The 18944-nt window shown below is 39.9% G+C and overlaps 1 protein-coding gene across 6 annotated transcripts in view; it reads right to left on the reverse strand.

Moving 5' to 3' along the window:
* NBEA (neurobeachin) overlaps nt 1–18944 on the reverse strand; it is a 561077-nt gene that overhangs the window by 90749 nt on the left and 451384 nt on the right. For all 6 annotated transcript variants that reach the window (XM_075265947.1, XM_075265948.1, XM_075265946.1 and 3 more), the window contains 4 exons: nt 13798–13915; nt 12607–12709; nt 10608–10723; nt 3815–3927 (listed from right to left, as the gene is read on the reverse strand). In XM_075265947.1, coding sequence (XP_075122048.1) covers nt 3815–3927; nt 10608–10723; nt 12607–12709; nt 13798–13915 — 450 coding nt within the window. The remainder of the gene's footprint in view (nt 1–3814; nt 3928–10607; nt 10724–12606; nt 12710–13797; nt 13916–18944) is intronic.

Below are 18944 nucleotides of genomic sequence, written 5' to 3' on the forward strand. Positions count from 1 at the left end.
TCTATGATATAGTCTGCGGAAATAGCCAAGGACAAAATAGATCTAAATCAAGGGTGGAAATACCACAGAGGCAGCAACGGCATCTCATTTGGGCCCCTGGGACCATGTAGGTTGGCTGAATGTTTAATTTAAGGAGGTCAAGATGAGACCGGAAGGTTCTTTCCCCTGCTGCACCCTCAGCCTGACCCCAGAAGGTTGTGGGCTTGACTGGTGGTGGACATAGCTCCCATACACTTCATTGGGAGCACCTGAGATGGCGGACGCTTAACTTCAGCTGTCTCCTGCACTCTCGCTGAAGTGAATGGGAGTGCCATCCATCACCAGTCACACCTATATTCAGCATTAGGGTGCATTCACATGGAGGAAAATGGTGCTGAATTTGGCGCTGGAAAAAGAGCCTCCCCATTGAAGTCAATGGGAGGCTTTTTTTCAGCGCTGAAATTCCACGCCAAATTCAGCACCATTTTCCTCTGTGTGACTGTACCCTAATGATGAATGCACAATTTGGGATATGAACTCCCATTCTCAGGTTTTAGTGGTCAGCTCAGGTATGTTTCCTCTATGCTATGGATAGTGGGTAAATACTTCTCAAGACATAACCCCAACCAAGTATAAAATACTAAATAACATACTGTATTTGGTCCTTACCGTGTTCCTGATAAATTATGGTATTTTTATTTTTAAAATCTGACCACCCACTCCTGGAAGATGGCATGTAAATTTGCTCTAGAAGTGATCAGGTAGTATCCTTTATTTACTATGAGACAAACAAAAGGTTCGCACCCACTTGGACAATATGAGAAAATCTACACATGATCTTCCAGGAGTCATATTCTAAAACTGCCAAATTGATCAGGGTCACAGTGAGAACCAGATGACGTCTGTATTTATTATTGTGTACTTGGTAACAGGTCCTCTTTAAGGACTTGTGCATGAATACCCTCCCCAGGGCTGTGGGCTCAGTAGGCCAAACCACTGACTATTTTTCCGCAACTGTGGACGACTCTTTCATAAATGGCCGATGGTCATGGTCAGATAGCACCAGCAAGGCACCTCTTCTAAAAACAAACATCCCATATCAATACCAATAAATGTATAATATACAATACTTTATCATTTAATTTCAAAACTGGAGTATTTTTTTCTGACTAACTTCATAACACTGACTTCAACTTCCAGCCCTATCTATACTATTAGCAAACAAGGATGTGGAATTTTAACCCAAGGACTATGGATAGGGATGAGGCAAATATTATCACGTTCTCCTGTCCCAAATATGGGGTATGGTATTGTTAAAGGGGTCTGTCACCAGATTTACACCAGAGTAATCCCAAGTTTGAGGTTTTATTCATGCAGATGTAACATGCTAATGAAGTGAAAAGTGTCCGCAGGGTATTCTTGTTTATGCCAAGGTTCATCAACGACAACTTCTCCAATACCTGATGCCTGCCATCTGCCCCCTCCCATATGCACCCAGTCATTGACGCTCATCTCCTGGAAAGGACGTTGGATGAGGCAGGAAACATCAAGAGTGGATTGTTATAAGCGGCATTGCAGGAAGAATGAATGCCCAGTGGATTCTTTGGCTACCATATTGTTCATGCACAAATAAATGATCATTGTCTCAGGTCCGATTACAAATGTTTGAACTACTTTCCCTAAAGACCTATTTAGGGTATGTTCACATGGAGAAATTTGGCGCTGAATTTGAGGCAAATTCCACCTCAAAATTAGCTCCAAATTTTTATTTTTTTTTTCTAATGTGAGCTCACAATGTACATTTTTTCCCCCTATCAGTATGTAAATGAAAATCCATGAAAATCCATGCAAACACGGGGAGAACATACAAACTCCTTGCAGATTTGCAGGTTTTTTGCCCTTGGCGGGATGTGAACACCAGGACTCCAGCGCTGCAGGGCTGCAGTGCTAACCACTGAGCCACCGTGCGGCCCCTAAAATTAGCTCCAAATTCTGCCTGAAACAATGCAGATTTTTTCAGTTAGCAGAAACATAAGTGTCATGCTTGATCCTTAAGCAGATTCCACTTGATAACTCGCATTGAAGTGAATGGGGTACAAAAATACCACCTGACAGGTATGGAATTGGAATTTGACGTGGATTTTGATGAAGAATTTTGTCAAGCAGAAAAATTAGCTTCAAATTTCTGAAGATTAATTTTTCCGCTAGGAAAATTTCCTCTGCATGCACTAGTGTTGTTAACACCTTAAGGCTAAGGCCACACGGGCTAAAGCGCTGCGGAATGAACCACTGCGTGATCTCATTGTGGTTCTTTCCGCAGCGCTTTTAAGAGAAAGTTCACAGAGTTTTCCTCTGCGGACTTTCTCTTAACATTATATCTACGGGAATGCCGCCGGCGTTTCCGTAGATATAATTGGCATGCTGCGATTTGCAAAGCTGCAACGGCTTTACAAATCGCAGCGTGTCCACGCTGCGATTTCTTCCGCAAAGTGGGGATGGGATTCGTATGACTCCCATCCACTTTGCCTGCACTATACAACGCTGCGATTTTTCCTGCAGCGTCTCCGCTGCGGGCAAATCGTGGCGTTTACCTCCCGTGGGGCCCCGGCCTTAGGGGTCAAATCTGCTGACAAACCTCTTGTAGCTGGCACCAGAATGTGGCCCTGTTAAATATTTTTATGTATTTATTTTCTGGCATAAACTGGAATTTGCTTATAAGAGTATAACAAACAGAAGTCATGCACACATGGGTCATGTAGAAAAAGGAAGCCACATAACCCGATACAAGGCTCCAGACGGCAATAAAAATGGTTGCAAGTGGAATTAAAAATGATAATTTGGATCCAGATGTGTCCAAGTAATTGTATTTTCAGCCCAGAGCCCTGCTGCATTGACATATATTTATAACACAACATCCTAGATCATTTCTATTGTCATGAACAACTGTGAAAAAAATAAAGTTTATGTCTGAACTTTTTTGGTCACACCATCAGCAACATCTGGAAACCATGTTACCCGGAGTTATTCCTCTGCTATTCCCTTTTACGTGTCTATAAATACACATGCAAATATATAATACTGTATATACGCAGGAACACACATACTAATAGAACTAAGGCACAAGACGCTTCTACGCTCCTAATATTTGTCTATTAATTGGTAACATTTGCGGCACGTTTCCTGTTAATACAAGAAGTAGGGAGGGCGCGACAATTAGCACATCAGTAACATTAACAGCTGGAGACCATATTAACGTGGAAATACAGAGACTTAAGAGTTTATTGTTTTATAGAGACATAGGATATGAACAATGTGCACACCACACATGTCCCACAGAGGCTGTAATAGTATCTGGAGCATGGTTACCATCTATACAGGGATTTAAAGGAGTATTCTCCATCTTACAATGCGGTGCCATTTAGCTAAGCTTTGCCATCACTTTCTGATTGGTGGGGGGGGGGGGTAGGGGGTAATTTTAGGGACTCCACTGATCAATCAAGAGAATGGAGGGTCCACAGTCCTAGCGCTAATGCTCTTTCTTCACCCAAAGGGAAGTAATGTTAGACCATCGTTGCAGCCCCTTTATTCTCAATGGTGGCCCTAAAAGCCATACCTCCACTGATCATAAAGTCATGGCATTCCCTTGCCTTTTCTGCAGAAGGGGGGAGGCGCCATCTACACAGATGAATCCTCCAAGGCCTCTATCAACCCACCTCATCTTTTTTTCCCTGTTGAACATCTGCGGCTTTACTTATCTTAATTTTTCTTCTATCACATTAAAATATTAGCTACATAAAAAAAAATTAAAAATTAAATATATATATATGTCAATTACCTTTGAAAGATCCCTGAAGTTTCCCGGTAAGGTTAGATCCAACTCCTCAGATTCATAATTTGTTAATACCCATGGAAATACAGGATACTGATTCAAGTCGTTGTATGTTCTCCCTGGAAAATGAGTAACGTGTGTTAGCGAACCAGCAAAAAACTATTTTCTTCATTATCCTCATAAGACTTTTTAACACATATAGGCATATAAAATTCAAGGTATATTCGCAATATATCATAACTAGTATTTTTGGTTTTATTCTAAAAAAAATGAAGGGACTATACACTTTCCAGTACTCATAGTCTCGATCAGCTATTTGGGGACGCTGTCTCTCATACCATATGTAGAAGTGGCAGAAATACTGAATCAGTATCCCATAGACTTCAATGACATGGCGCTGCAGTACCTATATCCGCCACTACACTTTGTATGCAAGTAAATCTTACCAGGAGTTGTGCCAAATCAGCACCGGATGTCGGATCTAACATTGATGGGCAATCCTAATTATAGGCCATTAATATCAGAAAGTGGATAACCCCTCTAATAGGTCAAAGAGAACATGAAAATCAATAAATAAACCCTTGTAACATTTGCAGAGTTGCTTTCGCAGAAAATCAAACTGGGGCACTGAATGCAATGGAAAAATTTGCACTAAAAAAACTGACACGTGCTTTGTACCCCATTTATTATGTGTTTTAGACACTTTTTCCATCTCGCTCAACAAGGGGGCTTAGTACGAACAAGAGTTGAGTTCAGATGCGCCAAAAGTTTTGTGCAAAGTAAGCCAACTAATAGGTGGTGAGAAGTTACACAAAATTGTCCAAAGATGCACCAACTTTATCATCCAGCCTGAGCCACTTGGATACAATCTCATAGCTATAGTGCTTGGTCTAAATTTATTGTCTGAATATTAATAATTAATAAATCCGCTTCCAATGTCCTGAAGTTTTCCAACATTGTCCAGTAGGAACTAGACCTCATGTCCGCCGGGCTTTCAGAATCAAGGGGCGGGAGACATGGCCGAACTCCAAACTGGAACCACATTTTTTAGAAAACATATCACGCCTTCATAACCAATATACTTTATTAGAAAGTTATTCCTGCAGTTGTTTTTCCAATAGAACATCGTACTGACAATGTATGGAAGTTTCCCTGTTCCACTGACAAGATACTAAGCAGAGTTGACTTGCAGAACAGAAAAAATAAAAGCAACAAAAAACAATAAAATATTAATAAAAGCAAAATCTTAAGAAAAATGACACATAACTACTGAACATAGAGTAGAGCAAATTTCCAGGGTTGTAGCTACAAATGGTGTTAAATGACCCCCCACTGCGCTGAGAAAACTAGTATTGCTTTCACTGGGTCACATAACACCCATGTTTAATGATCTGCTTTTGGTGTTCCCTGGCTACAAACTAAATTGAAAATCTATCCCCGCAGAACCTGACAAAAATAACCTAGGTTATCAATTCCCAGGCTGAGAGCAGATTTACAGTGCTGTCATAGGACTGTTTCCTTCTAGATTTTAATGATTGTTGGTTTACCAGACCTGAGAATACTGAACAGAGCACTCCTTGTTCTCCGGGAGTTCATCGAAAGCAACAAAATGCAGCCGTTTCCATAACAAAAAATTGTTTTTTTCCTGCAAACTGCACATGAGTGTCTCCAGTACTGGGTCATCCTTATAGAAGAAATGGCAAAGTGTCATAGATACTTGTGAGAAGATCACATTGGTGGAATCTGAATTTCTAGAATGAAAAGCTCTGTAAGGCTGAGGACCCACATTGCTTTTTTTTGTTGCAGATTTTGCTGAAGTTTTTGAGTCACAGTCAATAGTGGTTGAAAAAGGAATGGGAAATATAAAGGAAACATATACTTTTCCCTTCGGTTATATCCACGCCTGGCTTTGGCTCAAAAAAATGCAGCAAAAACTATAATATAGGGCCTTACCCTGAAGAGACTATATACCCTTAATGGGCATTGGATGCTCGGGCAATGATCAGTCAGCCTGTGTTGAGTAGAACAAGTATTGGACATGTTACATTTAAATATCCCCAATCCTTTGTCCTCAGTATCTCACTCCTCTCTCAGGACAAATGTGTATGAGGTCAGGGGGAAATATATTCAACCAGAAGCTATTGAATGTGTATGGCAATTTTAGGAAAGGGCCAGTTATAAGATGTCTCAAAGGCCAGTTTCATATGACTGAGTTCAGGTTGGGAAATTCAGTCCATCTATTTACCAGCTGGAGTGCAATTCAATTTTACAGAACTCAGCACGTATATTCAGAGTTCTGGCTGGTTAATCTGGGCCAATATACAGAGTTTCCCAGCCCCAACTGGGCCAGGCTTTAGTTCCACGTCCACTTGGTTCTACCTCAGCAAAGATCCACAGCAAACATATATAGGGATATAACATGAATGTTTTTAGTGAGATACCCCTTTTTCTAAGACAGAGAACCAGAAAAAAAATGTAACTGAGTAAGTCTGGTTTCACCTCTGCATTGGAGTCTCCAAACAAGACTCCATTGCAGTGACTGCCGAAAATCGATGGACGAAAAAATGCTGCAAACATGACTTTTTCATCTGGAGGTTTCAGTTTTAAAGAACGGTGGGCACCATTGGCGTTTGCTGTATTGGTGGTCTATTTACAGACCACAACTGCATACAGATGCAAGTGTGGACATAGCGAAACAGGTGAGTTTTTGTACAATATAACAGGTGAAGGCAGTGTTCACATGTTGTGATTGTAGCTTTAATTGAAGTTATTTTGAAAAAAGTTTGCAAAATTAAAAAAAAAAAAAAAAATAGACCGGCAATGTATGAACACTGTCCCAGTTTTTATTGTTTTGTTAAGGGTGCATAGCACCCCAAAATCATGGCAAGATCTAACTATAACCTCCGGCTAATGTTTGCGTCCTCCCCGACCTTCACCATGTCCTAGCTGGGGTAAGTGTGAAATGAGGTGTGATGGGCTCCTATTAGTGACCCCAAATTAATAGAAATTTGTCAAGAAAAGTGTAGTAAATGTGGTTCACCAGTATCAGATCCCACCACAGCAACACGGTGTTAGCTAATAAATTCTAAATCGTTAATATAGCCTAAAACTATCTGTGCAGACCATCTGTGTCATGGAACTAATGTGTCCACTCAATGGCGGCACCAACCACGACACAGTCAATTTACCCAGGCTCCATTTTGTAGAGCTCCACAATGGTTAATTCAGACAGAGGACGTCTTGGTGGGCATAAAAACAAAAAATAAAGTAATTTTTTCTTAATTAAAATGTTTAATTTCATAGTTGAGTTTTAAAAGGTGAAATAGCTCAGGGAGAGCTGACAAAAAAATTACATCTGCAATTCCTTGGTGATAATGGTAATGACAGCAAAATATTGTTTAATTAGAAGATTCCAGCATCTGGATTAACACTCCACGAGCGATGTTCCTATGCTTGTCTGCGTTTTCACACTTTACAGACATTTTGTCATCTCTAGGTCATTAGGAAAGAATTTTTAATGATTTTTTTTTAGAAGCCGGCAGTTCGAGTTACATCTAATTACATGACAATAATAAGCCCAACACAGACTGCAGCTAAATATACACATAATTAGTTAGCAAAAGCTTGTACATCACAGGGGAAAAAAAACACCGAAAATCGGAAAGGCGGGGGGACTCATCTACACTCACAAGACAATTAATAATTCCAAGGTCACGGCTGTACTCTGCAGTTAGGACACCAGAGCGGCATTAACCAATAGTCTACACCTGCTGCTGTTTATAAAGAGCGGTATAGTAACAGGCTTAGGATGTGAAATGTCATGTAGAATATAGAAAGCGATGAGTCTATTAATGTTTCCTTGACCCTCTGCCCACTTCCTCACACCTCGTGGGGCACGGGTATTCTTAGACAGTGCAGGAGAGCATTCTAGTACTGGGGTGCAGCTCAGCAGAGAGATCAGGAAGACAAAGGGAAGGGAGGAGGAATTGTACAGCATTCTTCCAGAACAGAAAGGGATCTGTAATGGCTTCTCGCAGTTGCCGCTGGGTTTTTTTCCCCATCAAAAAATTTTATTAGGTTTTTCAAAAAGAGAAAAATACAACACAAACCATCAAAAGATAAAAGGCAAACAATCACCGGTACATAGGGTTGGAGGGGAGATGGGACGACGGAGGGGGAACAAAAAGGGGAGACAAGATGAAAGGGGTGAAGGAAGAAAAAAATGGGGGAAAACAAAAAGAAACAGTTGCTGATGTTTTTGAGCTGATTTTATGAGTGACGGAATTTTTTCTGCCAAGGATCATTGTGCCAGGAATCTGTGGTATATTACGGAACGGTGCTCGTTACAAGCAGATTACCTTCCCAAATAAATGGGCCCTTAGTTACCACTTGGATTGGTTTTGGGTGAAGATGAAGATGCTAATACAACTCTGTTGGTTAAGTTTCTATAGTAAAGTTTTAGGTCACATAGTAGTGCTGTGTGCAGGAGGCTTTCCTTGTAGAGTCACTCTACATTGTCACACATTACAGGGCTGGGCAGTGAGCGTGGGTACTGGAGGCCACTAAATCCATGTTATGTTTCAGGACCCATGTCATGTTTTCCTCATTAACCCTCTCATTCAACTAGCAATGGCTAATATTAAAAAAAAAAAAAGTTTTTGTGGTCCAAAATAGCTCCCAGATGTTGCGTCCACAAGGCTTTGAAACAATGTAGAGATAAACATCTTTTGGATATGTAAATCAGCCTGAAAGTTCCTCAGGGGTGGGGCATAACTTACCAAATTTGCTAATAGACAAAGGCTACAAATATCAATCAGGCTAAGGCTGAGGCCCCACGTTTGCAGAAACGCAGCTTTTTTTTGTTGATGCAGATTTTCCTGTGTTTTTGAGCCAAATCCCATTGTAGATTGAGCAGAAGGGATATGTGCATTTCCTATATATTTCCGACTCCTTTTGTAGCCACTTTTGGCTTGAATCGAAAAACTGCAGCAGAATATGCAACAAAAAATCAATGTGTTTCCACAAACGTAGGGCCTTAGCCTAAGGAGGAGACATTGGGCACTGAATTGACAGGAGAGACAGAGCATATGCAACTGTCTGTAGGCAAGTCTGACAGATGAGGCCTTCCCCCTCAAGTGCATTGCATATCCATAACCAAGATGGTTATCTCTGCCTTGTTTCACCAGTGTTGGGCCACAGAGGTATATTATTTCTTAAGAGACTCCTTCATAGCACAGTTATTGGTTTGGGAGGATTTTTCAATCTGACAGACTTCCTTTTGCCTTTCACCACTTCCTCTTTTCTACCTGCTAGGCACCACTCCACTGATTCCAGCACAGAAGACATTTTTTCTCTAACCCTCACTTAGTTTTGGTACTTGGTATGCCTATTAAGCTCTGTCCTGTCTGATATCTGGGACACCAACTGATCAGCTGTTTGAAGCGGACCCTGTCGCTCATACAACCACTGAAGCTTTTTTTACTGCTTCAAACTACTGCTCAGCCCCCACCTATCTGATACTGATGACTTATCCTAAGGAAAGCAATTTGGGTTTTAATCTCAGAAAACCTTTTAAAACATACCTGAAGAGATAAACAACTTTTCCTAAATGTGAAAATAAGAAACTTTGTAATATATTTTATTAAATAAATCTGTTTCCCCACTTTTCAGGCAGTTATTTTCTACATATTAGTCTACAATGTAAGGAATAATAAGAGGAGGGGGGTTAGAAAAAGACAGTCAAAAATTGCTGCTGTTACCTTTTGATATTCCTTGCTGTTTTAGCACTACTAGGTTGTAGATGTAGAGGCTAGGAGTGCACAGAATTAGGCAATAAATCAATTAACTAGCTAACAGGAGAATCCTACTCCACTCTTCCCATCTCCATGAATATGAATATAATGTAAACAAGGCTGAAGATAAGGGGCAGGAGAATATCTTAATAAGTGGAGAAGGAAACAGATCTCCTTAATACGATATATTACAAAGTTTCTTATATTCGCTTGTTGTATTAATTTATGAAAAATTATTTAATACTGGAGTTACACGATTAGGTTATTCACACATGCTGAAATACTGTGACAAATGTAGGGAGCTTTAGTAAAACTGCTGAGTGTTTTTTTTTTTTACTATTTTTACAAAAACGGCACACACCAAAAAAAAAAAACCTGTAAAAAATGTGACGCCTCAGGGTACAAAAACAAAAACAAAGAAAATACACAGAATTATGATGTGACAATGCAGCGGTGAACTTAGAATACAATAAGACAAAAGGGATTTAGACGACGACGCTATCACAGTATAGTCTATTAGAAGTGATGAGAAGAGCTGGGTCCACAGAATAATTTATGTGAACGGTGAGATTAGAGGTAAGTAGACAGAACATGGTTACCTAATCATGCCACACTGTAGGTGACATCTGTACTAGGCATGCTGTTGTTAGTCTGGTGTCTGCTTGCTGTTGTTGAAAATGACTGAATAGTAAAATTACATTTTCCCCCCATTATTATTTCCAGACAGTTCCTGGCAATGGTTTGTTGCCTCTAATAAAGCTTCAGACAAAGCTGTCAGCTGGGGAAATGGCAAGAGAGTTAGGCACGGCCTCCATACCAATCAATGCATCTAGAGCCTTGCTGATAGGTTCCGCGTTCCCTTATCAAATTTAATGTGAGTGCTTCAGAGTCTATCATAGGGCTGCAGCTGAGTCCCGGAGGGATAAACGCATTCGATCAAGTCACGCTGCTCAAGATTTTGACAAACATAAACATATTAGAAAGGATTGTAGAGCCAGAAGCCTTACCTGCTATGGTATTAAGAAACATCAAGTATTCAAAGTTAGAAATCTCTCGTCGCTGCCAACGTTGAGTCATGTTGGAGGATTTAAAGAGCTGCTTGGGAGTGGCCAGGGAGATTCTCCTGTAAATATATTATCGGGAAGAAAGGGGTGAGCTTCGTATTCCAGTAGCAGGTAAACAGTAATGGTAATTTTCATGTCTAAAATATGCTACAATAGGCTATAAATACATAATAAGCTTCCCTTTAAAGCCTATGGTTAGTGTATGTCAGGGGCTCAGATACATGACATCAGTAACATGGGGGAATGGGAGACGTGTTCTTGATGAGCATCATAGACCGGATGACTGACAGCCTTTGCTTTGTCTCTGCAGCTCTTATGATCTACTAGCAGGTTGTCAAAAATGTCTTTACTTTCTGAATATATGAGATGGGGAAAGGCTGCTGAAGAGAAGGGCCCTCTAAGTGATGGCGGTGCCTGTGATGACTCTTTTTAATCATTTCTGGGCTTGTGACTGTATTTCGGAAGATTTGGTTGATAATGATCGGTTTTATTTTATAGTACTATCATATTCCACCACAAGTAACTATTGTTTTTTGTATAATGCTTAGACACATTGATGCTTCCTGCAGATCAAAATATAAAATAATAACCATAATACAATATTGTATAATATTATTACATTATAGTGGTGTGGAAAACATAGTGACACCACCAAGAACAATAATAAAGGTCATTTATACATAAAATCTAATAAGGCGGCCTATGAGTACAGCCAAATACAATGTACAGACGTGATACTTCTAGACATGGTGTGTTCATTCTTCCACGACAGAGGAAGAAGTATACCAAAAGATTGAGCATGCTGAATTTCAACATGCCCCATCCTTTACTGAAAATGGAGAAAAACTACTGCTAGAAGTTGGTTTACTTATATTTTCCCATTGAAAAGAAATACATGATTGGCTGGACCAAGCATGCATGTGTAAAAGGGAGTCAGGAGGAATAGCCATCAGCCGAATAAGAATTCAACAGTAGAGATGAGCGAGTAGTATTCGATGGAATATCTCTCTCCCATAGTAATGCGAGTAAGTGGCTGAACACCAAGGGGTTAAGCGCATCAAATATTCACTGCGCTTAACCCCTTGGTGTTTGTCCACTTACACGCATTCCTATGGCAGCGAGGTATTGGATCGAATACTACTCGCTCATCTCTATTCAGCAGCTTTGAATGAAGTACATGCATAACACAGGGGTGTAGCTATACGGGGTGCAGTAGGAGGGGGCCCTAAAGGTTCTCGTTACATAAATTGTACCATTATTAGAAATAGGGGCTCCGTTATAGATTTTGCAGTGGAACCCAGGAGATTCAAGCAATGCCTCTGGCACATCTAATCCTTGAATATTTCAAAAGCCCATCAACTAGAATGTAAATTATATGTGCAATGGACTTGAAAGCTATTTCCACCTTCAGAAACATTTTATCCAAAATGAAAAGCGAAGCGATATTGCATAGAGTGTCCTTCATTATGGACTGAAAACAAGACTTTACTAGTCTGATCTGTACATTATTCTTTACATGACATGTATTCAGTAGATAATCAGGTATTACAGGACAAATTAAATGGAATAAAGCGAAAAGATCACCAACACACTTTGATTGTAGTCTGTTACCTTGGAGACACATTGGCGTGAATAAGACTTATAATATAGACTATATGCAAAGTTACTTTATGCACTGGAACAAAATCTATAATTCTGTAAAACTACAAAGGATGGACATATAGGATTGATTTTTCATCTCTAACTATATTCAGGCTCTACATGGCAGTGCAATCTGAGTCAGTTCCCTTTGTTTGCATTGCTCCACAGTCACCAGAACAGACATTTGTAACACAAGACAAGTGCATCACAACCCAAGCACGAAACATGGAATAATCCTGAATTATCTGACAATTGCAATCTACGAAGGTGTACATAATATTACACAATATAACGCACTTACCTGGCTTGTGGTAAACCATAGCTGGTGCCAACGCCGACCCGAGGTAAACTGTACACCACTCTCTTGACAGTGGCTTGATCAGGAAAATTAAACATAACGGAGGCTGCAGGGCCGAATGAAAAGAGAGGTGCGGAAAAGGCGTTATCTAACAAATAATGTCCATATCAAAAATGGAAAAGCTGACAATTACTATTTTAAGGTCATTTACAGATTTACTTGTGTAAAAAACACCATTATAATTTTTTGCTTCCATGTGTCCCCCTTGGTGGCTTATTTGTTTTGCTGGGGGAAGATCCTGGACAAATAAGTCTCCTTCACCTCTGGCAGCTAACAATGTAGTTTATCCTAACTTCTCATGCAGAAGGACTTTTCTAAGCTATACAGTACTGCCATACTACTGCAGAAGCTCTGGCCCTGAAAAGCTGGGCAAAAAGCTATCTCTATCTCTGGGAGAGTGACTGAGCATGTGTGTCCACCACACTCAGCTCATTAGGTGGACATGCACATTGTTACACACTCAGAACACCAGGTGGCGCTATAGTATGTCATATAGTAGTTTTCAGAAATCCTTATGGGATCATTTTTTAACAGTATGTAAATGAAAGGATTTTTTTAATGATCTCTACAATAACTACAGTATTTACTCAAGTCAAGCAGACAAAGAGATGAGACTGTGAGTGTAATGTATACAGGTTTCAAAGGTGTATAGAAAGAGAAGTGGAAGTAAACTCTCTATAACCCAACTCTATAACTAGGGGCGTAGCTATTAGGGGGTGCAGAGATAGCAATCGCTACCAGACCCTGAGGCGATCCAAAGCCTCTCTACAACATAAGAAGACATCAGTATTATAGATAGCCAATGGTAAATTTTACTGTAGGCCCCAGCCACTTCACGTTGCGCCTCTGTCTATAACACCAGTGTGTCTTACTATGGTTGCACTTTTCTACTAAAATTTCCAGCAACATTAAGAATAGCAATCTAATTTTTATTAATTGACAAAATTGTAATTGTTTTAATAAATTTCATAGTAATTTGGTTACTTGTCACTTACATAGATAATGTGGTTGATGTGGTATCATGTCAAGTGCTCTGACATGTTGACCGATGTCTATTTCATATTAGTCACCCATTGGGAATATCTATAGAATATCTATGAGAATAGAAAGTAGGTGGATAAAGAAAAAACTCACTGCGGTTAGCCATGAAGACTTCCAGGGCCGTGTTCTGTAGCAGGTACCGTCTGGCAAAAACTGCTCGGATCTCGCTGAACATCCATTTTCCATGGAGGCCTTCAGTGTAAGCAAGAACCTAGCCAAAGAGAAGATGGGAAAAGCCAAAATTATATAGCGAAATACGCTTCCCAATTATTGCCAACTGTTCTCATACGAAAATGACATTTTTTTGTAAATCCTTCCCTGCGAATTCATTATCATTACTTAGTAGGAGAGACTAATTGGAAAAAGGTTGGTCTTTGAGGATCAGCTGCTATTGACTATAACAGGAACCTATGGGAAATACAAAATGAAGACAGTCCGCTATGATTGAATGGTCTCTGAGGACGACACTTGTCAGACATGTTTGAATAAAGTTTTTTTTAATCACACTGTGTATTGTTGTAGCCCTAGAATGATTGAACAGCGGCCCATGTAATGCTCTGCCAGCTCCACGAAACAAAACCGTACTGAAATGCCAACAATCCGCAAAAACAATACACAGGCTGCACAATATAACCCACAATGCACCTCGCTGCCCTTGGAAATGTGCGATGTATCAGGTTTATGCGGTTACAAATGGTTGGTGCCCATACATTCTATATAAATAAGGCACTGTGCACACTCCAAAAGAGCCCTACATTGTATAGGCTGGAGAAGGTTCCTGGGACATACGTCAAACATACCCATTGGTCCTTATTGCTGGTGGTATATATCAGCATACTTTTTTCTAGCATATAGTAAAGTTTTTTCCGACAATGTCCAACCAGGCAAGACGCACACCCCTATATCTCTATATAGTAGTATATAGAGTCCTCTATATCTTACAGATATACCACTGACAACATAGCACACAGCTTTGGCCATATACAATATAAAAATAATCAGAATGGATCGTGTGCCAGAAAATTGGTGCACGAGCCAAGACAAAGTCAATTACCGATTTCCTCAAAGGAGGGCAAAGAGGGAACAGGGCCATTGGTCCTATTAGTTATATCATCATGTACACCAGTTCTCTATCTGAAATTATCTAAACTACAAAGGAGCTGCTGTAGATTTCGTGTAGACTCGCGGACCCCAGAGGATGCACTTTATTTATGATGAGACATGCACCTTGCCATAAATGAGGCACTACCTCTGGCAGGGAGGTATTAACAAGACTGGCATAAAAAATTCTAATTTATTTATTTATTTTTTTTATTAAAGTGGGCAAGTCAGGCGTATATTAGTGAGAGATGTCGGGAAGGGGTTAAAGTCTACCACCACCAAAACCACTTTAAGCCACATACTGTATATGCTGCTGTAGGGGAGGTTAGTGGCATAGTGAACTTATCTTTCTTGTGTCAAGGTGCAGTCTAAGCTTTTATTCCATATGTAAATGAGCTGTTAGGTGCACTAGGGGTGGGGCTACACTCTTTTCCTTTTGTGATTACTGTAAATCAATGTCCATAGGATATGTCAGTTTCTCTATTTCCGGGGCAGCTCTGGCTGGCAACCACAAAAGAAAATGGGAGCTCTGGCAGGTGGAACTGAACTGCTCTTTGGATATGGAATAAAAGCAAAAATGTATATTCGGTATGTCACTAACTTTTCACCTTGAGCATAAATATGCAATGTGGAAGTCAAGAATTTACACCGTCACACGGACTACAAGGAAGTAAGAGAGAATACTGTGCACACTGTGGTGGTATCCACCAAGAAGACAAGTCCAACGATAGAATGACAGACAATACCCCAAAGACTCCCATTCTGACCACTTGTCACATTTAGGTTTAGAATATATTCCATGTTTATGGTGATTGCACTGTGTTCAGACTGGGATGCTATTTGTGGGGGCTAATCTAGGAGTACACCAGTCCGCCTGTGACATTAGTTCAAGAGCAGATGAGCAGGAAGCAGATGGTCATTTCATGCCGCATGTCATGCTTCCTCATGGTGAAAATAAGAAGTCCAACTTATTAACATGGCTGATGAGGCTGAAAAGCCTGTCAAGTTCACGTCACGCTGAAATCTCTGAAGTGGTGCCCTGGATGAAGCTAAAGTCACATATATACATGTACATATTATATTATATATACCTATAGCTATCTATCTATTTATATCATACAATAATTATATACACATACACACATCATATATTATGAGCACACACATTATTATATATATTAGAAACAAACACATTATATACCGGTATATACACACACACATTATTACATACACATACATACTGGTACATACACACACACATTATTATATATATTAGAAACACACATTATTTTATACATACACACACACACACTCTTGAATGTATTTTTATTTCTTATCATTCAGCAAATTCCTAAATCCATGATGGCTACTGCCATGTTTCATGGGGACACTAGAATAAAGCTCACTTATATAGTAGAGTGCTCAGTGTCCTCACTATAGTGTCAATCATCAGTCCCCCAAAATCTGAGCATAGGACCACAGCAGCAGATGATGTTTGTTACATATACATACAACAGGCTGTATGGCTACGATATAGATGGATATATAGATGGATATATAGATGGATATGTAGATCTATAGATGTCCCCTGAAGAAGCCAAGATGGTGAAACGCGTGTCGGGGCGCGTGCATATGTGAAGTTTGCATATCCATTTATCAACATGGATTTTAAGGCAAGAGAGGTGTCTTGGCGCCTTCAAGTGGACGCATTATTTGGGGGTTCCAATTCTCCTTCAGAAACCGGTGATCAACGTTCTATACGTGATTTAAAAACTACATTCAAACAAATGACAGTTAAATAGATGCGAAATTGGCGGAATAGAACTTTCCTGGGAAATTATTTAAGCAAACACGTGGTCTCAGGACCCAAGTATTTCCATCATTTGGTAATATTAATAATGATTTTTCTTCTTGTTGTGAAATTATTTGTAAGAATGCTAGTAGAGCCTTTATGGAACTTATTATTGAGTACAATACTAAAATTATTGATGAATTATTGGTAGAAATGGACAAATTGGTACGACATAGATGGGGCTGATCTCTACGTACAGCACATATAATATCATGCCATATCAGATCCTTCATGTCACTCCACAAGTGTGTAAAGGAAACCCATATGAAAGTGGTATCTAGTTTGCAGGCAGTATATTATAGCATAGGATGAGCTAAGCAGACTGATATATACTTATGTGGGACAAGATTCTGTATAAATTTGCATATATTGAATATACTCCCTAGCCTTTCTGTGGTTAGGAGTCCAATGGGCGGTCCCATTCTGTCATTGAGTAGGACCGCCCACACTAAAATGACATTGTTATTAAACAATCATTAAAAACAGTTCATTTCATGTAACCGGAGATGTAACCAGTTTTTAATGCTCATTTAATAAGAGTTATATTTTGGTGTTACACACATATTTCACGCTTTGCAGCGGATTTTACAGATATGTGAATAACATTATTCACATCGTAATGTTTCCTCAGCATGATTTCTGCAAAACAATGAATAGAAAATGATGGAGTCAGCAAATATTCTTCCCTTGAGAGAGAGAAATGTGGAAAAATAAATAGCAAAGCTGAGAAATTCCGCGGCTCCGGCTTTGTAGGCAATAATGGACGAGCGATAAGTAAACACCTACGGCCTTTAGTAATGAAAATGTGATCTTCTCTACAAGGGGGTAAATCTAAGACAGAGTACTAAGACAGTACTGGCCCAGGTGATCACCTGCGCTGTATATTCTAGGCTCATAAAGTAGGTCAGACGCCATAGCTAAATATATGATGTGGGTTATATGAACATCACAGTCATATGGCGGTAGAGTAAGGGGGCTAGACTATAGCTCTATACAGTTGGCTGCCTAAACCCTACGATTACAAACCCAGGTGACTTTTGTACAGCACTCTGGAATATGTTGACTACATACAGTATATAAAATAATAAAAATACGCTCATGAACAAACTGGTACAAAGGAAGAGTAGATCAGTTTTCTGCAGTGACCACGTTCCATCTCTCATTATTCAGAGTTGCATTTAATGGATTATAGGGAACCTCTCATTGCATTGTGAGTCTGCCGGTGCTCAGTTCACGGCAATGTATGATCTTTATGGAGTCTCAGCAGCATACGGTCATGGCTGCAAATCTGCTCAACACACAAGTGCCACAGTGACTGCATGATGCCTCTTGGGCAGGAGCTTCACAATGAGCTAAAATGGCACAGTCACCAAAAATAGGGACAGATTCCATTTAAAGGGTTTTCTGAACTAGGATAGATGAGAAATGTATGATCACAAGAATGGGGGTCCTGGGGCAACATGGTGGCTCAGTGGTTAGCACTGCAGCCTTGCAGCGCTGGAGTCCTGGGTTCGAATCCAGCCAGGAACAACATCTGCAGGGAGTTTGTATGTTCTTCCCGTGTTTGCGTGGATTTCCTCCCATTCTACAAAGACATACTGAAAGGAAAAAAAATGTACATTGTGATCCCTATATGGGGCTCACAATCTACATTAAAAAGAAAAAATTAAGGAATGGGGGTCCCAAAGTCCTATTAAAGGAGCAGTCATGTGCATGCACAACTATCACTACATTCTCTTCCATAGGGATGCCTACAATTTACAAGAATGGAGGTCCCTGAGACCTCCTGTGTAAATGAATTGTAAGTGTACATACATGACCATTGCTCCATGCTCTTCTATAGGACTGCCGGAGATAACAGTGCCACATAGAAGTGAATCACTTTTTGCTTCATTCATACAGGGGACTTGTGGACCCCATTCTTGTCTAGTAGAATGACCATGATATCTAAGACCTGATGTAATAATTTCATCATTTTGGTTCTCCAATATATAACAATGGTAATTAACTAACGTATATGGGCGCTAAAAAATAAATAAATCAGGGGTTAATCCCCTATACATTACTATACTGTCATGACTAAATCTCTGTCTAGAACCTGAGTGGTCGTAATACACGTACAGACTATACCGTACGTGGAATATCGTAATATAAAACATAGAATTAATTTCTCAGGTATATGGAGTAAACAGAGAAAAGACAAATTGATTGTCTGTGCGGAGGGCGGGGGACTAGCCCGGCGCACATTTAGTGATGTGAGCGGAGTAAGATGTTCTATGGGGAAGGT

Source organism: Leptodactylus fuscus, chromosome 2 (assembly GCF_031893055.1).
Source record: "Leptodactylus fuscus isolate aLepFus1 chromosome 2, aLepFus1.hap2, whole genome shotgun sequence".
Lineage (NCBI taxonomy): Eukaryota > Metazoa > Chordata > Amphibia > Anura > Leptodactylidae > Leptodactylus > Leptodactylus fuscus.